The sequence below is a fragment of the Carcharhinus amblyrhynchos genome, chromosome 20 (genome assembly GCF_965287045.1).
Source record: "Carcharhinus amblyrhynchos chromosome 20, sCarAmb.v2.hapA, whole genome shotgun sequence".
Lineage (NCBI taxonomy): Eukaryota > Metazoa > Chordata > Chondrichthyes > Carcharhiniformes > Carcharhinidae > Carcharhinus > Carcharhinus amblyrhynchos.
In genome coordinates this window covers 13321758-13346642 of record NC_137343.1, presented here as the reverse complement: position 1 = coordinate 13346642, position 24885 = coordinate 13321758, and the positions used below count along the sequence as shown (strand labels likewise).

Below are 24885 nucleotides of genomic sequence, written 5' to 3'. Positions count from 1 at the left end.
TCTACTAGGTCTTCCCTCATTCTCTGTCTTTCCAGGGAGAACAACCCCAGTTTACCCAATCTCTTCTCATAGCTAAGACCCTCCATACCATCCTGGTAAACTTTTTCTATACTCTCTCCAAAGCCTCCATGTCCTTCTGGTAGTGTGGCAACCAGAACTGGATGCAGTACTCCAAATGTGGCCTAACCAATGTTCTATATAGCTGTAACTTCAGATGCCAATTTTTAAACTCTATGCTCTGTCCTATAAAGACGAGCATGCCATATTACCTTCTTCACCACTTTCTCCACCTGTGATGCACACCCAGGTCCCTCTGTGTGTCTATACTCTTGACAGTTCTGCCATTTATTGTACAGCTCTCCCCTACATTAGTTCTACCAAAATGCATCATTTCGCATTTATCTGAATTAAATTCCATCTGCCATTTCTCCGCCAAATTTTCCAGCCTATCTATATCCTGCTGTATTCTCTGACAACGTTCATTGCTATCTGCAAGTCCAGCCATCTTTGTGTCATCCACAAACTTACTGATCACACCAGTTACACCTCCTTCCAAACCATTTATATATACCAGCTGTGATCTTCCTGGAGGCAGCCAATTAATACTTTCCTGTCCAGTTAGGGATGATTGTAGGGTCAGGAATTTCATTTTTTTTTTACAGCCTATTGGATATGGTCACTGGTCTCCTTTGCAGTATAGCTGCTGCAGGACAAGCAGCAGAACCAGCAGTGGCACAATGGAGACACTCAGCATGAGACAGCAGCTGCCTTTGCATCAAGTACAGCAATAGCAAAACAACAGTCTTCACAAATGGCTGAAATAGCATACACACTGTTTGAGAGACCAGAGTGTTGAGAATTACTGCCAGTAAATGATTAAAGGGCATCATGTGTTATACCTCCTAGTGTGAAACCAGCATCAACATGCTGCCAGGATGCAGGGTGGGGAAGCCGTGCAACTTCAGCAGACTTGCTTCCATTAATTGAGGCCTTAACTATCTTAGTCACCTGCCCGCTTCCCCCACAATTTTGGAACTTGCCACTGGTCTTCTGCATCTCACGTTATTAAAATCCAGAGTCTCAGTGACAGACATTATAAATTAAATAAGTTGTGGAAATGGAACATGTATGTTTTTTTTAATAGCATTAAAGGATAAACCTGCTTAAAATATAATATACAATCAATGCCCAAGAAATTCACATAGGTAATCATAACTTATTTTAGTGAAATAGTAAACGTTTCTAACTTACGATTCAAAATAATTTAAATATTAGTCTCCCAAGTTAAGATAGACCATGCAGTTCAATTCCCTGTGCTTCAAAACACCTTAAAAAGTTATTTTACATTAAATATTCACTACTTATTATAAATAACAACAGGTGCTGCCTGGTAGTTTTAAAAACAGAAGTCTTGGGTTTAGATGATGAGGGTACACATGGAGTTAATCTAACTCTTTCCACTGAAATACTTGTGATTTAGCAGCCTGACAACATTTTCTGTAGAGTCCCACATCATCCAGACTTCACAAAACAGAGGGAAAATAAAACTGACATAATATACTGTCTGTTCCAAAGTCCAGTGCTAACACAAAGTAGAGTGTTAAAATTTGCTGTTACCTCTTTCACTGAACTTTCTTTTACATTAAAGGTAGCAGTACCACAAATCAACAAACAGGGGATTGAACGCAGGATAGGGAGCGGAAATAAGAGGGTTTTGTTCATTAATGCCTTGATCATTTGCATTGATTCACTGCTCACTGTACAATTACATACGTCATATTGCTTTGGCTGTGCTGTGATCGAGAGTCAAGTGACAGTGCGAGGTAACCAGGTGGCAAAAGCTTTGCCAAAACCACCAGAATCAAACAATACATGCACTCTGCTGCTGCAATATCTTTCACCTCCCGTCCTTTGAGACATCCGCTAAAGTAAAGTTTACAATGAGCGAAATGTAGAAACTGGAACGTTTCTTCACGGTCCCCTTAAAGATCGTATAACATTGTAATCCTGGATACATTTATATGAGTAAAGTGTTAATGAATCCTCAATCACTGGGCAATGTAAATCAAGGTAAAGCTCGACTTTGGATGCTATGAATTAAACAATCCATTTCTCACTCAAGAAGCCTATTTAATTATTCTGATTCATTCAGAAGTCTGTACTGGCAATGGATTTAAACTTGTGCCCCTTTAGGGAAATTAATCCAAAAGATCATGAGAGCCTTGGTCACTCAGCTTTACCCTGAAACACATGATGGTCTTCATATCCAAATGATTCGCTGCTGTTGGTTAGACATCAGTTGGATTTGTTTGAGCGACAAAGATACTCCCGACCACAACAGTCCTGTGCAGTGCACAGCTACATACGCACACAAGGCTGTATGCACACCCCATGTCTTTGTTGTAGTGATTAGGAGAGCTCGAATCCAGTGTTCATACTGATTGCATAGCGTAGCTTCTCTCGCAGGATGCTCTTCTTACTATAGTTGGGAAGCTTCAAGAGGTTAAAGCAGGTGGAAGAGGTTGGTAACCGACCACCTGGTTCCTTTTTGCGGATGGTGAAGAAACCCCGTAGCACACTTCCCAGTGTATCGCCGGTGTCCTGAAATATAAACATATGCACCTCCAGTAAAGAAACAGGGGCTTTTTTAAAAAATTGGCTGATTGTAAATCTGATCCAAACTGCCCTCTAATGTCCTATGTTTGATCCCTGTTTTGTTGAATTGTCTATCTGGAATCAAGTAACAGCATGATGTTGCCACAGTTGGTCTTTTATACTCTTGAACTAGCATAGAGAAATAACAGCCAGGAATCACAGTATGGGCGGCAGGGTAGCACAGTAGTTTGCACTACTGCTTCACAGTGCCAGGTACCAGGGTTCAATTCCCGGCTTGGGTCACTGTCTGTGTGTGTTGTACTGGAGAATTTCTTGTTTCCCGAGTTGTGATAATTAAACTTAACAAAGTTTGCTTTTCTAAAAATCAACTAGTTTTTATTATCACAAGACTGCATGCAGAATATGGCCAAATCTTGGAAACAGAGAGCAGTCCGCACTAACTGCTGATTCTATCCCAAGTCTATGCCCACTACAAGGATCAGTTCAATAATTATACATTTTCTTATCAGCTTACATGATTTTAGTAATACAAGCAGTGGCACATTGAACAAAACAAATTCTGTGACTCCCTTATCCCTGACCTCGGTTCTGTGACTCCTTTATGCCCTGTGACTCCCTCCTTCCTGACCTTAGATAAGGTCTCGTATGTTATCTCATGGTATATGGAGTCAACTGTGTTAAGACAGGCTTTCCTGGTGTTAATCATGTCTCACTCAGGCTGTGCAAAGTCAACCTTATCAAAACAAACTGAGGCCATGCATTTGGCCTTCACTGGTTGTAGTCATTTCTTTGTTCAGAGTCAGTCAGTTTTACAGGGATCTGGCATTTTGAAATGGCTTGGTCTGCTGTCCTTATTTCATACTAAATACTTGACCATTTTCCCCATCATGCCACTGCTTCATTCGTACACTATCACATGTGGAGTTCGCATGTTCTACCCTTGCCTGTGCATGTTTCCTCTGGTTTCCTCCCACAGTCTGATAAATGTGCTGGTTAGGTGCATTGACCTGAAAAGGCGCCAGACTATGGCGACTAGGGGAATTTCACAGTAACTTCATTGCAGTGTTAATGTAAGCCTTACTTGTGGCTAATAAATAAACTAACTTTACTGATCACTAACCAATTACTTCTGGCACACATGTAATATTAAACTTGGCAATAGTGTCTTGCATGGTTGAGCAAGTCTGTCAACACTCATCATCTGAGCTCTCAGATGTAACAAAGTCATTCAGTGAGGTAGAGGAGGGCCTGCAGTTGCTTAAACCAGCAATTGCAGTAGAAAATTGCTGTGTTCTGGGATGGGGGGAGAAAGAGAGGGAAATGAAAACATAAAACTTACCTGATCATCTGACACCTCTACACAGCGAATGGAGAAGGGAGGCTTGAGGTAGGCAAAGCCCAGAAGTGGAGGCCGAGAACAGCTAGTGACAAACTGAAACAAAGAAGACGGGAAAGAAATAAAGCCTCAGTTTGTTCTGCTGCACAACGTAAAGGAAAATACTTCCCAAGCTATAACTGTGGCTGTCCTTAGAGGTTCCACAGTCACGAGGGCATTAGTAAAGGGCTCAATCTGTATTTATCCAGCTATTATTACTGTTGCTGGAACTGAAGTTCTATTAAAGGGTCAGAGAGTGTAAGAGTGGCAGAAAGAAGGGCTAAAGAATTAACATGGTGCATTCAGAATTGGATCAGCTTCAACACAAGATCGTCATTTGCAAACTCCACTCAGTAACAGCTGTAAATGTACTGAGCAAGAAAGTGAATAAATATTCTTGTCAATGCATGGAACAGTAGCTGCTTAGACCAGCAGGATACTATTTCCAGTGCTGGGAATACAGCATTATTTGAAAGCATGATTCAATCCATTCACTTGCAAAGTTTTGCTGTTTTTTCCTCATTACAATAATTTGTCTTCATGTGTCTAAAATAGCAATCTTGGTCAGCTTACAGCATAGACTTGAGTTCATGTAAAGGCAAATGAAGAGAGTGTAACATAAACAGGGCCTAGTTTTAAGGCTGATAAAATTAGATATCCTAAATTAAAGACTTGGGCATATTAAAAATCAAACAGTCAAACCTCAGGCAGGCCAGTTGTATGTCAGCAACAGGTAAAGATGCTGTTAACACATATCTGTACACCATAGAAAAATAGCATAAAGTTAGATAGACTGGATATAGTCAGGCACATTGATAACCCACATTATGGAAACAACTGTGATTTTAGTCACAAACATAGGGCATAAAATTCGCTGCTGCTAACAGAGCAATAGTCAGGGACAATAAAAAGACTGCCTGTGGTGTAGGAATAACACCAGATGTGTGGGTCCAAGTTATAAAAAGCAAATGGTAAACAAGATGTGTTGTTTCTACAACTAAGCATAAAAGGGGGAAAAAGGTCACTGAGATAGTCGGGACAGCAGTGATTAAGTTGGCAAAGGATTGATTACCGCCAATCTGAACTGGACATGTAACAGTGTTGGATAAGACGGATGAGTTTACTAATGCACTCTTGTGATAACAGGAGACATTGTTAGATGGGGAGTAGAGGGGATGGAAACTTGGGGCACCTCGAGCCAATAGGGGAATGACAACACATAGATGGGACAGGGACCACCAATTAGGGGAGAACAACACATTGCAAAGCCATTACAATGCTTGTAAAAAAAAAGTATAAAAATGTGCTGCAAATCGATGTAAGGTGTGCCTATTTTATTGGACACCCGGTCTTGCAAGAACATTAAATAAAATATCTTGCTCCTTCAGAACTTGACTTGACTAAATTGTTTGACTGTGAGCTGCGTTTCTCACAATCAAACACAGTCAAACCTCAGGCAGGCCAGTTGTACAATACACAAACCTGTCTGGGCCTGATTCATCAATCTCCCCTGCACCCTACTGATACTTAGCAGGAGATCACTGCACCCCATTGAAATGCACCAGCCTATTGTTAGAAGTCCAGATCAGGCCAGACTTTCTGTCACCACAAGCTCCTGCAGTTGGCTTAATCTGATAACAGGTTACATGTAAGCAGCAGCTTGGAGATGGACACCTGGGGGCAGACCCTGGTTTCCTGTCAGGCAGACATCAAGAAACCCACTGGGTACTGGAACCCCCTCCTGGGACGTCATTGGCCGGAAGCCAGAGAAGTTTCTGGAAAGGCAAGCAGGCAGGGGATAAAGGAGCACATGTTCAGACACAGGGAGGGAGGGAGGAGCTGGAATAGAGACTCACCTTCGTGACAAAGTACTAGAGGGACTCAGAGAATCGAGCCTGCAGTTTTAACCAAACCATCTTTGTGGGTAGTATATCTGATTTTGGGGTATCCTCTTGTCTTATGTGGGTAATTTAAGGGTTAGTAGTGCTATTGTTAATAAACTTGTTGAACCTTTACTTTTGTTTGTCCTTTGTCCATCTTGCAAATAAGGGCACCGAGATAAAACACTGGAGTAAGCAAACTGGTTGAAAGCATCAGAGATTTTAAAATTACAACAGGAGTAACAGAGCCTTTCTAGAATCAGTGTGAGATGACACTTGTACAAAGTCTGACTAGCATGGAGTATAAAATCATTTTATGAACATTATTTTTGTTGATGCTGATCTGGGTTCAGCAGCAGAACCCAATTTAGGACTTTGCCCCAGTCAAAACACTGACATACTGATTGCAGACCATGATCAGCTCAATTGTGGCCAAGTTTTGACTCCTAGAACATTGGCTCTTATTCTGGAACATGATAACCTGGAGAAGAAACCTGTCTAAATAAAAGAAAGTAGGATGTCAGGTGAGAGAACTGAGAAGAGATAGAGGGAAAAGAGAGCTGCCAGAGGTCCACTAACCTTAAGAAACATGGCTCGTTCTTCAGATGTGAAATCACGAGCCAAGATATCCCAGAGCCAAGTAATGACACGGTGACTGCCATGGAAACCACCATAATACACAGTATGCTTCCTATTAAAGGAGAACAGTGATTATTCTACGTGAATCCCTAAATAAGCACAAAATTAAACAATATCAGTTATATTAGTGGATCTGTGAATTTTGCCACACAAATTCAGGACATCGAATTTCCCAGGGAATGCATTAATGTTCCACCTACGAGTATAAACTGTCTAGACATGACCGTGGGTGCCAAATAAACCGTGCCATCCCCATTCCAACAGCGGTATTAAAAATAAACTGTCTGCAATTTACTTAAAAGTCAATTTCAGTGTCTTACTTGAGATCCTCCAAGTCTATCTCTGCATTGTCTCCAGCAATTAAACGTTGTACTTCAGGAGTTGAGAACATACGGAGCCACTCTGGGTTAATAATAGACCGGAATCCTCGGATGAAAGCGATCGTCTGATCTTTAACCTGAGTGTGCATTCGGAAGTGAGCCATGAGATGGATGTAACTGATTCTGTTGGTGGATGGCAAGAATTTTAGCTATTAAGCATTGAACAACCCACCCCAACTTTCAAACATGCGTTTTCTATACTGCAAACACACAAAAATGCAAAAGCAGGTGAATTGAACTGCTGCATTATCACAAAATAAGGTGATGGCAGAAGCAGGAAGAAGAGAAACTACAATTACCAGGAATTTGAAATAAATCTGTTGGGGTGCATAGCAGGGCAGTCAGAGACAAAGACAAGTTGCTGTCTTGCGTTTAATCACAGAAGCTCTACTGTCTACTAGAATAGAAACAAGGCAGGAGTTAACGTTTTGGAGCTGTTGGCTGGATGTAAGGGTCATCTCTGGCTTTTCCAAGTGTCACATTGTACCTATAAGGTAATATTTGGTGCACAACGACAGGGGGAGCTATAACACAGGTCAAACAACCATCAGGGTCAAATTCTGAGAAAGACAGAAATCACCAGGAAAGGCAAAGCATAGATTTCCTACAGCTTCAACCATGCTGTAATTAGCCTGATTTGGATACTTGCTCGGTCAACTGATGATCAAGGACAATGTTCATGCACTGCAAATTGGTTAATACACAATTCCAAAACTGCAACTCCTCACCACCAAACCAAGACAAAGCAGCCCTCTCTCACAACATACATCCCTCCAACATTGACCAACGGTGGCAGCTGTTACGTACATTCTACAAGATGCACTGCAGGAACTCACCAAGGCTCCTTAGGCAGCACCTTCCAAACCCACAACCGCTACCAACTAGAAGAACAAGGGCAGCAGGCAACTGGGAAGGCCACCATCTGGAGGTTCCCCTCCCAAGTCACTCACCACAGTGACTTGGAAATATATCACCTTTGCTGTCATGGGATCAAAATCCTGGCATTCCCTGACAACACCATGAGTGAGCACCTCAGGAACTGCAGCAGTTCAAGAAGGGAGCTCACTACTGCCTTCTCAAGGGCAAATAGGGATCAGCAAAAATGATGGCTTGGCCAGTGACACCCACATCCCATAAATGTTTTTTTTAAAAAAAGGTTAAGCTTCAATAAAGTCTGACACAAGGAAAGGGCCTATCAAAGTACTCAATCCAAGGCTAATATATGATCATCCGGTCAAAGAATTCTCTTAGACATTACTTCTCACACACTGAACTCTGTTCTTGATGTTGTGGAAAACTTGCTTTTGCTAATCTGCAATCTTTCCTGAAGCTTGTGAATTGTGTGATTGATTCAATTATTAGTGTGCATCTTGTTTAAACTAGTTTGCTAGCCTTAACCTCATCTGCACCTTTCATTAAAGACCTGTATTCTTGCCTTTCTTTCAGTCTTTTCTCCAGCAGTTTGGTCACTTCGGTATCCTTTCATAACTTTTTTCTGGAAAGACCATCTTCTCCGAACCTTACGGGAAGGTGACCACAGTTGCGTGCCATATTCCAACATGGTGCCATCATTGACCCATAAATAAACTTTGGGTGGCATGGTGGCACAGTGGTTAGCACTGCTGCCTCACAGTGCCGGAGACCTGGGTTCAATTCCGGCCAAAGGTCATTGTGTGGAGTTTGCACATTCTCCCTGTTTCTGCAGGTTTCCTCTGGGCGCTCCAGTTTCCTCCAATAGTTCAGAGATGTGCAGGTTAGGTTGATTAGCCATGCTAAATTGCCTTACTGTCAGGGGATTAGCAGGGTAAATATGTGGGGTTATGGGGATAGGAGCTGGGTGGGATTGTGGTTGGTCCAGACTCAATAGACTGAATGGCCTCCTTCTGCACTGCAGGGATTCTATGAATATATAATTGGTAATTTGTAACCCAGTTTCTGAATTACCATAATTTGTAACTCCTATCAATGTTTTCAGTGTATGAGATTTATCACTCTCAAATCCTCTTCCTCATCAGACTCTTTTGTGATTTAAAAATGGACCAGTCTACATGGCAGTTGCAGAGACCCACAACTTGGGGATTTCTGGCAATCGATCTGAAGTAAAGGGCACTACAATCTAGATGATGTCTGGCTGCTTCCTTTAAAAACGTCAGACAGACAACACAAAAAAACCTTCTAGAAATCAGAACGGATTGTACACATGCTAATAACAGAGGGAAAACAAACAGGTCAAGAGATAGCGACAGAAAAACGTCAACTGCATACTTTATGGTTTGAAATTATTGCATTCATAACATATTCTTTGGTAGAATAACCATGTAACTTCAAAGATGTGCAAGTTAGGTTGATTGCCATGCAAAGTTGCCCCTTAGTATCAGGGCAGATTACCAGGGTAAATACGTGGGGCTATGGGGAGAGGGTCTGGGTGGGATTGTTGTCGGTGCAGACTTGATGGGAATAATGGCCTCGTTCTGCACTGTAGCGATTCTACAATTGGCTATGAATTGAATCATTTGACAGGCCAAATACTCTGTCCTGGCTTCAGATTTTACTGGGGATCTTTTTCTCTGAGAATGATCTGCAGTTTGGGGCCAGCTATGTACAAGCTTCAATTAAATGTTAACATTAATAGCTACACCTCTGCCCACTAATGAGGTCTGTGCCTGGTTACTGAATATTATCAAGGCTAGATGTCCAGATTGGGATTATGGTCAGGGTAATATCAGTCCCTTAGAGGCTTTACGTGCCATGTATAAACCCAATCAATATGAATTATGGATTTTAAATGGACAATATAATCCATAATGGGTAGGGATACAGTGGCTTGGTATAACCATACCAGTTGGCCTGCATGGAGGGAGTTTCCAAGCGCCACTAATCCTTGCAGTCCATTTCATGCTTGCACTGATAGTTTCCTGATACAAACAAAATGGTTTTTGAAAGGGAGGTATGATTGAAAATTAAATAAAAGAATTAAAAAAAGATGAGTAACCCTGGTTCATTTACACAGGGCAAACTTTTGCTGTCAGCAACATAAATACCTAAACAACATGATGCCTGTGAAAATGGGGTGGGCTTAGGAAGGCACAAGTTGGGGGAGATATATTATAAAACAAGGTTAACAACACAAGGCTAGTGGAGAAATACATACCACACATCATTAGGCCAGTGACATACTCACTTATTTTCATTAGTAACCCCAATGGTCTTTCCACCAGGCACCAGCTCATGGCAAACAAGCTATTGAATCAGAAAGAAAACTACATTGATTACAATGCAAAAATCAACATTTTACTGAGTCTACTGACCAACATAACTGACTACTCTCCTGAATGTGCTGATTCTTGCTGAGCAAAACTTCCACAGACCCTTGAATCCTTGCAGTACTTCACCCAGGCTTTACGTCCAATCTCAACACTAACATTCATTTACTAGCAAGAGAGTGTTGCTGACTACTGATTAGGACAAGGTAATTTAGCTCATTCCTATTCTCTCTCCTATTCATAGGATCAAAGAATCTCTACAGTGCAGGAAAAGGCCATTCAGCTGATCAAGCCTGCGCCGACAAGAATCCCACCCAGACCTTATCCCCATAACCCCATGTAGTTACCCTGATAATCCCCCTGACACTAGGTCAATTTAGCTGAACCAATCCACCTATTCTTTCCCTATACCAGAAATACTGAGACCAATAATAGTACTTTGGAAAATGAAATCTCTCAGCAAAGACTGGAGAGTAAACTCATTGTGAGGCTATATGTGTTAGTTCCACACCAGGTGCCTATCCATCAAGGATGCAACAATACCAGGAGTTGAAACAAAACAAGGCAGCCAAGACCAGTTACTAAATGAAAGTTAAGAGTCTGGATGAATGTGAAAACTCCTTCATATCTCCAACCCTACAGTTTTACTGAAAATAATAGAAACAATAGGAAGTTTCTGGATAACAATAAAGCCTGAATTATTTATAAATTTTATGTTGCATCCAAGTTGAGCCTTTATTCAGTTCCTGATCACAGCCGAGGTGTGTGTGCTGTTGACTGCATGGGAATCTGACTCTCAAGATAGGGCCTCAAAGGGTCTGCAGCAGACCCATGCACCACTGACACTATAGCCTAGTTATAAATCCTAGATTTTATCATGGATACTAATTTAAAAAAACTGCCAGGGCATTACCTGACCCATAACATCCTCATCATACGATAATGTCAAACCAAGGTCACCAATGTCACCATCGTACCGCTGCAAAAACAAAAACATAAATACATTCACTTTATTATTGCAGGCTGTGTTGGTGCTTATAGAACATATAACGTCCATTAGGAACAGCAGCAGGCCATTCAGCCCCTTGAGCCTGCTCCACCATTTCAAAAGATCTGATTGGGGCCCCAACTCCACTCTGCTGTCTGCCCCCGTTTGACTTCCTTATCAACCAAAACTTTAACTCAACCTCAAAAATAAGCAGTGACTCAGCCCCCACTGCTCCGAGGAAGAGAATTCCACAGAGAAAAAGATTCTTAAATGGGAGACTCTCAATTTTAAACTGTCTCCTAGTTCTACTCTCCCCAATAAGGGGAAACATCCTCTTCGTATCTATCCTGTTAATTCCCCTCAAAATCTTATAGGTTTCAATAAAATTGCCCCTTTTTTAACTCTAATGGATAAAGGCCCTTTCCTCTCACGTTAACCCCTTCATTCCAGGAATCAATGAGTGAACTTTCTCCCAGCTAATTTGAATGCTATTATGTCCTCTCTCAATAAGGAGACGGAAGCTGCACATAATACTCCAGATGTGATCTTACCAGCACAAAATAAAACTGAAGCAAGACTTATGCAATGAACTCCTCCATCTCACATCCAGACTGAAGTGAAGTGAAAATCCACTCATCATTCCCCTCTCTACAGCAGCTCTTTCTCTCCCAGATGCTCCGATAAGATGTGAAACTAATTACTTTCCCCATTCCTACAACCTACAAGCTTTAAAACTCAAGCTTGGTGTCCACTATCCTGTGTACTTCATTTTAATTTCACTTAGTTTCTTCAACCTTGGCGGTGTGCTATATTCTGCATCTGCACCCTTTATCTGAGCTTCGTCCTTTTATCTAAGTTCATAAATATAAAACAAGTTACACTCTACAGCATCAGCTCTCATTTGAAGATTGGTATTAAATTATAATGGTTACCAAGCAAAGATCATATGAGCTGTGCTGTGAAATGATCAATGTGGTGTTTGATGTCTCCTGCATTTATGGACTTAAAGAATATGGCACTGGGAGTGCATATGACCACGCGTCTATGGCAACTGTCAAACTCAACAACACAACAGTCCCGTATCTGAAGGAAGTGCCTAGGTTTCTTGCTCTTATTTGCATGTTAAGTGAGGAAAGCTTTGAGAGAGAAAAGAATCTGATAGATTCAAGAATTCAGTTTGCTCATTTGGTGCCTTTAACTGAGCTATACAAGGCAGGAAAATCCTGAGTTTTATCTTCTGCCTATGCTGAATTCTCTGATCTCAGCCAAGGTGATCTACGATAGGCATCACCCTGGGTTGGGAGAGAGAAAAAGAAAATTAGCTATGATATTCACTCATCAGTGATCCCTCCGAAAGCACATGTTCTTAAGATACCCGCTCAAATTAAAATCAGGTTTTTTTGTGGTGACATTCGGGGTCAAAGTTCAACAGCACTCGACTGAGTTACCAGGGAGATACTGGCACCAGCAAATGTTGGAACTAGCAAAAGATTATTAATTAGTTCACCAAGTCAATCATAATACACTATAATGTGAAATTGAGATGACAACATTCTCTTCTTTTAACTTTTTCTTAATTCTGAGGTCAGGTTTTGCTCTAGATAATGCAGCATTATAGTTAACTTTTGTTCTTACATGATTTTGGTAACAAGCTGCTCTTTCAAGAACTTTCAAGATGTTTAAAGCAATGTTCCCTCTAATTCTCCTTAGCTGTGTGCAATCCCTTTGTCACACTACACTAATGAATATATGAATTAGGAGCAAATTGCTGTGCATGCACGTATCTTAAAGGGACTACTGCACGTGCACGGCCCATTTGTCCCCTGCATGTGCACATTTTCCATTGCTCTATAACCCGACAATTCACACCTTAAACTGAATATTGGTGATCAGCGAAGTCGTACAAATCAAGCATCGATGCATCTTTTTCTTCCCTGGACATGGGATCTGGGATATTCTATTATAACTCACACAAATTAACTTTTAATTTAGTGCAGATGCGTTTGGAGATAAAGCTATCTGGACAACTAGCATTTACAAGTAAGATTGTGCAGTTTTAAATGGTATCATAAACAAAGAGGAATGATTGATTGCTAATGCTGTAATTGTAACAGCCTGCATTTATATCATACCTTTAACGTAGTAAAGTTTATTTATTAACACTGCAATGAAGTTACTGTGAAAAAGCATCCCCAGATGCTCAAGTTGTTTTAATTTTGATGTATATAAAATTATGTATCATGCTTTAAATATATATGTTAGAGACAGAAACAAGGAGAGCAATTATGAAAGAAAACAAGAAAGGTTGTAGAACAAAAGATAAAATTAAAATGTGAAAATAAAGGAGCAAAGAAAGATGTTGCAGATTTGTGGAAGACAGAAGGAGGGCAATTAACATGCTTCGTTCTGGGGTGACATGCATGCTTGTTCCCAGCTACAGAAAATGCAATGGCTAACTTGCCAAGCACATACTGTAATCTACAGTAATGAATGTTGCAGTTATGCTAAATTGAACTCATATATCTGTTATACTTTAACGTTGAATTATTACATCAGGTTTTACTCAACTATCCAGGTGCTAGATTTCTGAAACTAAAGTATGGTTATGTTGTGATAAATTGAACATAGAATCCCTACAGTGCAAGAGACAATTTTGGCCCATCATGTCTGCACCAACCACAATCTCACCCAGGCCCTATCCTCCGTAACCCCATGCAATTACCCTGCTAATCCACCTGACACTAAGGGGCAATTTAGCATGGCCAATCCATCTAACCTACACATCTTTGGAGTGTGGGAGGAAACCAGAGCACCCGGAGGAAACTCACGCAGACACGGGAGAACATGCAAACTCCACACGGTCACCCAAGGCCGGACTTGAACCCAGGTCCCTGGCGCTATGAGATCGCAGTGCTAACCACTGTGCCACTACGCCGCCCACAGTTTTACCCATTTACTAGTGTCACAAGTAGATTTACATTAACACTGCACTGAAGTTCCTGTGAAAACCCCCAGTCATCGCACTTTGGCATCTGTTTGGGCACACTGAGGGAGAATTTAGTATGGTCATTGCACCTAACCAGCACATCTTTCAGACTGTGGGAGTAAACTGGAGCACCCGGAGGAAACTCACGCAGACACGGGGAGAACATGCAAACGCCGCAAACACGGTGACCCAAGGCTAGGAATTGAACCCGGGTCTCCGGTGCCACAAGGCAGCAGTACTAACCACTGTGCTAATGTGCCACCCTCTTTCTGCATCAGTGGATAAATAAAGTTATAATAATACATCAGATTGTCCATTATTTGATGTGATCATGTTCAATGGCATTCTTGCCAAGCTGAGCTGGTGATTTTAATTGGGTGTATTCATCAGGATGACCTAATGGCAAAAGAGGCAAACATAAATTGCAATCAAGTTCTCTGACGTTGCTTTGCTTTATTGTTTGAGATGCAACACCTCTTTTACCAATACCATTTCCCAGAATTACCTTAATGGAGGTGAGATTTTTGTAGAATTCTGAGTCCAGGGATGGAAGTTCGTCGATTGAGCTGTACAGAGCACTATGGTGATGTCCCAGCACCTGACTGAGGAAGAATGAAGCAAATGGAACGTCCACTACTATTCCCTGCAAGGGGAAAAGATAAAGGATACATTTGACTTGTATTCAAACTTCTGTTCCTCGCTTACAAATTTCTCCACACAATCTTGCCTCATCTAAACTCTGCAAACACCTGCCAGCTGAGATCCTTCAGTCTGCTGAATCTGATCTCCTGTACATTCACGTTATCATCGGAGCTTTCCTAACTACACTCTCTCCCTGCATTCACTCTGCTGTGCTGCTCCTCTGCCCTCCTCTAAAAACATCCCAAAAATCTCTCCCTTCAAACGTGATTTTAATTATCTCTAAACTCTTCTTGTTGCTCAGCATCCAATTCCTCTCTGTAAGATGCTTTGGATTGCTGAGCAGATTAAAGGCAGATCATAAAAGCAAGCTGTTGCTGAAAGGTGAATTAGTAATCATAGTCTGTTCTTGTGGAGGGTTTTGAAATTCTATTTGTTCACTCTGTTTAATTCTTGCATTTCCTGAAACTTCAAACTCCATTTTTCCTATGGGTTCAGTGCCTTAGGAAACATCATTAAAATCAAACTGGAAAGCTGCTGTGGGTTTTTAACACTTTTTCAATGTATGTTGAGTTGGCCTGGGGGTGATTTAAAGGAAATGCAGCTTCAACATTCATTTAGTGAGACTGCACAAGGGAAGGGGTTAGCTGTCAATATATTTACAATGCAATTCACATTCCTGCAATTTCCATGGTGGCCACTGTAGCAGTTCAAAGAAAAAAGATTTAAAGCAAACATGACAATGTCAATTCAGCGGGACACAAAGTTTATTTATCAGTGTTACAAGTAGGCTTATATTAACACTGCAATGAAGTTACTATGAAAATCCCCTCATCACCACACTCTGCACCTGTTCGGGTACACAGAGAGAATTTAGCATGACCAATGCACCTAACCAGCATATCTTCCGGACTGTGGGAGGAAACCAGAGCACCCAGAGGAAACCCAAGCAGACACAGGGAGAAGGTGAGAACATTTAAGGGCTGGGAAAGATCTCTATTTTTCAATTCTAGCTTTTCACTGGACCCTGAATTCTCCTCTGAGTTAAGTTGCCTCATGCAAGGTTTGAGAGTCCTGTTTATACCTCATAAATGGCTTTTCCCAACATCTTTCCGACAAATTCAAACAGCTGCAAGTGGTTCTCGTGGATGTAAGAGGTCGGAGACGGGTAGAGTCGCTCATCTCCACTGGTCGTCTGCAAGAGAAAAAATTATGCTAAAAACTAAGCAGAGAAGAATTTAACTGGAGCTGAAATGTTCTTAAAAAAGAAATATAGTTGAGCAGTGCACAGATACAGAATTTAGACTGGACACGAGGGAACAGGCCATCAAATGCCACATACATGGGAAAGATAGAGAAACATGAGAGAACTAACATGGAGCAGAGAAGTATAAAGAATTTTCTTTAAATTTTATTTCCTCCACATTTTACCCAAGCAGTGATCTACCTTGAAGAGATTCAGAGCAGGATCAAAAACTTTCTTAATGATTTCCTCCAAAAATTCTTTGAAGACACCATCCTGGTCAATTCCAGCCTCATCCACTCCAAGATCATTTACAAATTTCACTCTGATGACTCCTTTCATCGTGTTTACAGGTAGTCGCCGTAACTGTTCATATCCATCCTAGAAACAGAGAATATGCCTCGGAATCACCTCATTACTAAAGAAATAATGAAAACACTGAAAAAAATCTGCTTTGATTTGGAACCTTTCACATCCCCAAGACATCTCAAATGAGGTGCTCAGCCTAAGAATACCCTCTGGAGTAGTGTTGGTGTTTTGTATGCAAATGCAGCTGCCAATTTGCACACACCAAGCCCCCATAAAACAGTATGGAGATAAATGGCTAGTTATTCTGCTTAAGTGGTGTTGCTGAGAAGTAAACACTAGGCAGGATACTGGGAGAACTACCTTGTTCTTCTTTGGATACTGCCGTGGGATCTTTTGCAACTGCATGGTGGCAAAACGGTTAACACTGTTGCCTTGTAGCACCAGGGACTTGTGTTTGATTTTGCTCCTGGGTGACTGTCTATGTGGAGTTTACATGCTCTCCCAGAGTCTGCTTGGGCTTTCTCTGGGTGTTCTGGTTTCCTCCCAAAGGTCAAAGATGTGGAGGTTTGGTGGATTGGCCATGGGAAATGCGCAGGGTGACAAGGATAGGGCGGAGGGTGGCCCTGGGTAAGATGCTCTTTCGGAGAGTCGATGGAGGCTCGATGGGCTGAATGGCCTGCTTCCACATTGTAGGAATTTGCAAAAAAAAGACTGCTGGAAAACAAATGATGCCTCAATTTAATGTCTCGTGCAAAAGATGTGGGAAGGCAGCAACTTCAATCCCGTAAGTGTCAGCCTCAGGTCTGGGTACAGAATTGAACTCATGACCTCTAACTCAGAAGTTGTGAATGCCACTACTGAGCCAAGCAAACACTGAACAGTATATAAACAAATGTTTCTAAAGAATTGAGCATTGCCAATAGTGCATGGGCTGACTGATACATGAAATCTGACATAATCGATGATTAAGATATGAATCAGGATGGGTTTCATTCAATGTCCAGCAAAGCAGAGACAAAATTTTAAAGTAATTGTCCAGGAGCAATGTCATTAATGTCTTTTGACTAATAGTAGCAGACAACACAATGCTCGGCTATTGATTTCCCGAACTCGGTGCAGTGGAAATGGATATTGTTTTCAGGGCATTCTGTGGCTCACTTTTGCTTCACTTGTGGCTTTGCTGCTTTCTGCACTTCCAGTTAACCTTCGTCTCGCTCTCTCTCTGGGGCACTGTCAGCCCCAGAATTCAGCACTGACTCCTCTCTTCTTCTGGCATAGTGATTAGCACTGCTGCCTCACAGCACCAGGGACCTGGGTTCGATTCCCAGCTTGGGTCACTGTCTGTGTGGAATTTGCATGTTCTCCCCATGTCAGGGTTTCCTCTGGGTGCTCCAATTTCCTCCCACAATTTGAAAGGTGTGCTGGTTAGGTGCATTGGCCATGTTATTGTCTCCCTCAATGCACCCAAACAGGCACCAGAGTGTGGTGACTCGGGGATTTTCACAGTAACTTCATTCCAGTGATGGTGTAAGCCTACTTGTGACAAAAATAAATAAATAAACTTAAACTTAAACCCTCTTCTGTCCAGAAACAGAAATCAGCACTGTTATTTGAAGGCAGGACTACCTTAGTATCCACAAGGCAAACGAAAGCATTCTATTGAATCTATGCTTCTCTTTAAGCCCTATGGTATTTCCTTCCCCTTCCCTTCAGAATAGGGAACCAGGCAGGCACTGAATACCCTGTTGAAAACACAAATCCCATTATTTTTTGATGTTACAAGTAGTGCGGAGAATGGCTGTTGAGCAATCAAATGTTTGTGATTAAAGCATTCAACATAGTCAAAAGTCACATGTATCTGCAGTCAATCTGGGCTCCAGGTAGAATCATAGAATCCTTACAGTGCAGAAGGAGGCCATCAAGTCTGCACCAACTCTCCAACAAAGCATTACCCATGCTCTATCTTTGTAAACACATATTTACCACACTAAACCCCCTAACCTACACATCTTAGGACATTAAGAGGCAAGTTCATAGCGAGGGGGATTGAATATAAAAGTAGGGAGGTCTTGCTGCGGCTGTATAGGGCATTGGTGAGGCCGCAGCTGGAGTACTGTGTGCAGTTTTGGGCGCCGTACTTACGCAAGGATATTTTGGCCTTGGAGGGAGTGCAGAGGAGGTTTACTAGGCTGATGCCAGAGTTGAGGGGGTTGAGCTATGAGGAGAGGCTGGATAAACTAGGCTTGTACTCGTTAGAGTTTAGAAGAATGAGGGGAGATCTCATTGAGATGTATAAGATGATGAATGGGATGGATAGGATAGAGGTGGAGAGACTCTTCCCGCTCAGAAAGGACAGTAGGACTAGGGAGCACAGCCTCAAGATAAAGGGGGTGCGGTTTCATAGAACATAGAACATAGAACATAGAACATTACAGCGCGGAACAGGCCCTTCGGCCCACAATGTTGCGCCGACCAGTCTTATTTTTAAAAAAAAACATTGACCCACTAATCTAAACCACTCCTTTTTCGTCCATAAACCTATCCACCAATCTCTTAAACGCCCCCAAACTAGGCGCATTTACAACTGCAGCAGGCAGGGCATTCCAGTCCCTCACCACCCTCTGGGTAAAGAACCAACCCCTGACATCCGTCCTATAACTACCCCCCCTTAATTTAAAGCCATGCCCCCTCGTGCTAGATTTCTCCATCCGAGGAAACAGGCTATCACCATCCACCCTATCTAAACCTCTAATCATCTTATATGTTTCTTATATGTTTAGAACAGAGTTGAGGAGGAACTTCTTCACTCAAAGGGTGGTGAATCTCTGGAATTCTCTGCCCGTTGAAGTGGTGGAGGCTACCTCGCTAAATATTTTTAAGACGTGGGTTGATGGGTTTTTGATAAGAGAGGGGATTAAGGGTTATGGGGAGAGGGCGGGAATGTGGAACTGAGCCACGACAGATCAGCCATGATCTTATTGAATGGCGGGGCAGGCTCGAAGGGCTAGATGGCCTACTCCTGCTCCTATTTCTTATGTTCTTAAGTTAGTATGGCCAATTAAATCTAACCTGCACAACTTTGGATGGTGGGCGGAAACCAGAGCACCCAGAAGAAACCCACGCAGAGAGAACATGCAAACTCCACAGTCAACCAAGGCTGGAATTGAATCTGGATCCCGGCGCTGTGAGACACCAGTGCTAACCACTGTGCCACCTTGTGGCGTATCTCATTGTCCAGCTTCAAAGCAACAAGCCAGAGAACAGATCTCCATCCCAATAAACTCTCCTCTGTTAAAGTGAGATCACATTCTATTTTTCTTAGGATTGAGCATGGATTATTTATACTCTGGTTGTTAAGAATTACAGATGCTGCATATTACGCTTAAACAGTAATTCAGCCAATATTTTCCCAGTAATTGCTTTCTAGTGCACAAATCCCATATTCCACTGCAGAATGGAACCTACATTATCAGGCATATTTACATCTCTTGGTCACATATGCATAGACATTGCCGTTGCATCTTAATGTAGAACTTCATTTAGGAGTAGAAACAACTGGATTGTTTAATGGAAAAATAAGGACAAGAAACTAATTTTGAAGGCTAATCAAACCACTGGATGGGTGGATTAACCAATCAAGATTCAAAGCCTGTTTCAAAGGACAAACGGTTAACCTAATTATTCTACTTAAATCTTCTGTGGAGTGATATGGGTAGAAACAGTGGAAAAGATGCCTATTTTTAAGTTTTACCAACATATGCCTGAAGTGTTTGCTATTAAGATTGGTCAGAAATGCAAAGATCAGGGCTCCCCTTTCTAAAATACCAGCTTTGTATCAGAACTAGCATCCACTAGATAACAAAAGCAGAACAGTTTGGGAGCAAGACAACTTGAGAAATTCAGGAACTATCCAAGAAAATTTGGGGAAAATCTCTAATGTAGCTGCAAAAAAAAAGAGAAATCCGAACAGTGGGAATATTAAAATTAGAGTGCATTGAACCAAAGTGGTATCGCCATCAAAACTTGGACAGGTTACCTCGAGCATTCGGGATCTACGTATTGTAATGTGAATGACATGAGGAGACGCAGAACTTGTCTCCACCAACCCCAGCGACTCTTTCTCCTTTGTTACCATGTTTCGGAAGAGCAGCACCCTCTAACAAGAGAAAGGACAAAGTGAGCTTTATTTAATCAACATAACGATTTACAGATTAAGTATCTTCTCAAAATCACTGGCGTCCAATTATTAGGTGAACGGATAAACTTTAATGAAATTTAAAAGAAATTCCTACATTCTCGAAGGGATTTTGCTCCTTCTACAATTTTAAAGTTTTTGCCTTCATTGCAGACTGGCAATCTGAGAGCATGTCACAGAATGGAAGGGCCTTGGATGGATCTACTAGCATATAAACATATTTTGAATCCACTGAACTCCATGACCATGCTGCTTATTTCCTGATGTAGAGCCTTCTATCTTTCTTTTATCACTGCATCCTATTTGTCTTCTTTCCCTATGTCTAAAATACTGTCACATGTGGAGGATGAAAATTTGGGAACTGTGACAACTTCCACTGACCACCAGGAAAGTTCTCTCCAACCGTAAAGATAACAGTCACGTATGGTGTACTTGGGTCAATATGTGACAAGTGTATAACTCGCTTAGGTGACATTTTAGATCCATACGGACAGTGCAGAAAGGGCCATTTGGCCCATCGAGTCTGCACCAACAACAATACCACCCAGGCCCTATTCCCACAATCCCACATATTTACCCTGCTAATCCCCCTGACACTAAGGGACAATTTAGCATGCCCAATCAACCTAACCTGCACATCTTTTGGACTGTAGGAGGAAACTGCAGCAGCCAGAGGAAACCCATGCAGACATGGGAAGAACATACAAACTCCACACAGTCACAGTCACAGTCACGGAATTGAACCCGGGTCCCTGGTGCTGTGAGCAACACTGCTAACCACTGTGCCACCTTGCTGCTCATGGTCTAGGGTTAGGATTACCCATTTAGCTTATGTAAGTGAATCATAATGCTGAAGCAGTTAAATCATAAATCTGACAGCCCATTTAAAACAGTAGGATTGCGACTCTAATCTCAGCAAGACCAATAAAATATAGCTCAGTGTGCTAGTACAGTCAATTGTAATATTTTAAAAACTCAAAGGGTGTCACAGGTGAGGCAAAAGTACAGGACAGTCAAGAAAATATTACGTTAAGAGCTGACAGGAATTTTGCTCACGGCAACTGCCAGGATATTTGGTAAGCTTCATTACTAAATGGCTGTTTGAATAAATGGGACTGTTCACACACAGCATGCCATTACTCAGAATGGTACTTACATTTTTGTGTGGAATAGTGTGGGGGATGTACTGCAATAGTAATTGGGCTCTCTTCTTCCCTTTATCCAGGTCCTGGAATATCAAGCTGGGTTTCAGATCCCTTTATGAATAAGATGAACAGCTTGTTATGGAGTGGCAAAAAACATGGATACATTGGGAATTACAAGGTACAAAATTCCTTCCTAAGATTGTCAGCCAGCACAGGGTGAAAAGATATTTTAGGACACCTGCAATTCAAGCCAGTAATATGGTTCATGACAAAGCTTAGGAACATAAAGAAAATGGGAGCAGGAGTGGACCACATGGTCCATCGAGCCTGCTCTGCTATTCAGTATGATCATGTCTGATCTTGGGCTTCAACTCCATTTTCCTGCCTGCTCTCAATATCCCTCAATTCTGAGGCATGAAACATCAGTTTACCACAAACTTAAATATATTCAACAATGGCGCATCAGCAACCCTCTGGGGTAGATAATTCCAAAGATTCACAACCCTTTCAGTGAAGTAATTTCTTCTCAGCTCAGTCCTAAATGATCAGCCCCCTTATCCTAAGGTTGTATTCCATTGTTTTAGGTTCCCTGCCAGTCGAAACAACCTCTCAGCGACTTCAGAATTTTGTAGTCTTTAATCGCTTCTCAATCTTCTAAGCTCCAGAGAATAAAAGACAAATTTAGTCAGCCTCTCATCGTAGGACAAACTCTCCACTGCAGGACATGTTCACATTCTTCAAATAGCTTAAAAGAATAACCAAACTATCTTGGGATGGAGGAGTCAAAATAAAGATTAGTTGGTTAAATAATTGTATTAAGATGTTCAAACTTTCAGTATCAAAGAGTTTAAAAAAAACATTATTCCCATTGTTTCAATAAAATTATCAAACATACTTTGGGTAAGAAGCCCTTTAAGGAAGTTGGTGCAGACTCAATGGGGTGAATGGTCTCCTTCCATATCGTAGAGATTCGAAAGTGCTAATTGGCTGGGACTGTCGACTGGGAAGTCTGAGGTCACATACCAATCAACTGAAGGACAGCTTCTTCCCTACTGCCATCAGACTTTTGAATGGACCTACCTCGCATTATGTTGATCTTTCGCTACACCCTAGCTATGGCTGTAACACTACATTCTGCACTCTCTCCTTTACGAACAGTATGCTTTGTCTGTATAGCGTGCAAGAAACAATACTTTTCACTGTATGTTAATACATGTGGCAATAATAAATCAAATCAAATCCTTTACTTGTGAAAGTTCTGGGCATCACACTCTAGAAAGGATGTGAACGCATCGGTCAGAATGCAGAAAAGGTTTACAAGAATAGATCCAGAGATGAAAAACTTCAGTTGAGTTGGAACTGTTCTCCTTGGACAAAAGGCCAAGTGGGAAATTAATAGAAGTATTCAAAATCATGAAGGGGGGCTAAACAGTGAATAGGGAGAAACTGTTCCTGCTTGTAAAATGATCAAGAATGAGAGGGCACAGATTTAAAATGATTTGCAAAGAAAGCAAATGCAATTTGAGAAAAAAAAACATTTTCGTACAACCAGTAGGTCTGGAATGCACTGTCTGGTTGTGTAGTGGAGGCGGGTTCAATTGAGTCATTCAAGAGGGCATTAGATGATTATCTGAGTGGAAACAAACATTATGAGGAAAAGACAGGAGTACAGCACCAAATCATGATGCACATTTGGAAAGCCACTACAGATACGACAGGCCTCCTTTTTTTCCAAAAGTACAAATAAAACATGCAACAGCATGGAAGGAAATTCCACAATTCTAAGACTTGTTTAAGGTCCATGAAATTTTGAATGTGTTAATTTCCATGCAAACCATTGGCTCCACTATCAAAATACACTGGGTGGCACGGTGGCAAGCACTGCTGCTTCACAGTGCCAGGGGTTTCGGTTCAATTCCAGCCTCAGTCACTATCTGTGTGGAGTTTGCACTTTCTCCCTGTGTCTGTGTGGGTTTCCTCTGGCTTTCTCCAACAATCCAAAGATGTGTGCATTAGGTTGATTGGCCATGGTAAATTGACCCTAGTGTCAAGGGGATTAGCAGGGCAAATACTTGGGGTACAGGAATAGAGCCTGGGTGGGATCGTGGTCAGTACAAGCTTGATAGTGTGAAAGGCCTCCTTCTGTACAGTAGGCATTCTATGATTCTACAATTACTAGGTACCTGTTCCTGCCCTAGAGGGAAATTATTAATGAATGAATTCTTGCAAAACAGTAGAAAGCAAGACATTTTGACTCCAAAGTGGTAGCATTGATACATTTTTGATTTATTTCCTTGAGGTAATAAAGGCACTTAATATTTTCAGAATCCCATGGATTACCACAATGAAATTCTTAAGGTACAAAACTTAGCCACTAATATACTCTCCTGTCTCTTCCAATGGATTCTAAATTCAATAAACTTCTCAAATACTCTTCAGTTTTCCCAAGAATATTTTTTAATTTCTCATGTGCTTACTGATCATTTCCCAATGTTATATTTGTGCTGTTTCCTCATACGCGCACATCCTTCTGTTCTGATCCTCTCACTCAAGATCACACCAGTTACCAGCGAGTAGCTGTTCTGTCTCTATTCTGTAAATGAACTAAACTTTACCACACCCAATTAAAATGTCTGGGTGGGAAGGCCACTCCCAGTCCTGAGCAGCAATTTCACACTGATGCAGCCTTGGTTGGCTCAAGGCGTGAAAATTCCACCCCATCTCAGCAGGAATTCCCGCCTTAAACAGCAGCAGCCAACAGCTCTGTCGTCCTGGTAGTCCAACAGGTGGGCACACTGGAAAAACAGAAAATGCTGCAAAATCTCAGCAGGTCTGACCTCTAAAGAAGGGTCGTCCAGGGTTGAAACATTAGCTCTGTCCTCTCTCCACAGATGCTGTCAAACCTGCTCAGATTTTCCAGCATTTTCTGTCTTTGTTTCCAATTCCAGCAGCCACAGTAATTTGCCTTTATAAGAATGGGCATGTAATTGTTGGAATTACAGGCAGTCCCACCACTGAGAAGCCCAAGGAAGTCTGGGCTCAGATGTGTCAGGGGAAGAGGGGATGGATTCAAGAGGCCAAAGAGAAAGGGAAGGCTGTCCTGGCAGAGGGTTTGCCCCCAGTGGGTCCAGTGCACCCTACTGGAGGTTCTTGATAGCAGACTGCATAGCTAAAGCTGCGAGGCTTCCCGTATGGCATGGGCTCCCCAAAGGTAGAATAGTGGCAGG

The 24885-nt window shown here is 41.8% G+C and overlaps 1 protein-coding gene across 2 annotated transcripts in view; it reads right to left on the bottom strand.

The window, feature by feature from the left end:
* Positions 1-293: 293 nt before the first annotated feature.
* ube3b (ubiquitin protein ligase E3B) overlaps positions 294-24885 on the bottom strand; it is a 52081-nt gene continuing 27489 nt past the window's right edge. For both annotated transcript variants that reach the window (XM_080208099.1, XM_080208098.1), the window contains exons 18-28: positions 21670-21769; positions 20355-20474; positions 16214-16390; positions 15851-15961; positions 14633-14770; positions 11067-11132; positions 10072-10130; positions 6831-7013; positions 6451-6562; positions 3956-4048; positions 294-2601 (exon numbers count right to left, since the gene is read on the bottom strand). In XM_080208099.1, coding sequence (XP_080064225.1) covers positions 2410-2601; positions 3956-4048; positions 6451-6562; positions 6831-7013; positions 10072-10130; positions 11067-11132; positions 14633-14770; positions 15851-15961; positions 16214-16390; positions 20355-20474; positions 21670-21769 — 1351 coding nt within the window. In that variant the 3' untranslated portion in view covers positions 294-2409. The remainder of the gene's footprint in view (positions 2602-3955; positions 4049-6450; positions 6563-6830; positions 7014-10071; positions 10131-11066; positions 11133-14632; positions 14771-15850; positions 15962-16213; positions 16391-20354; positions 20475-21669; positions 21770-24885) is intronic.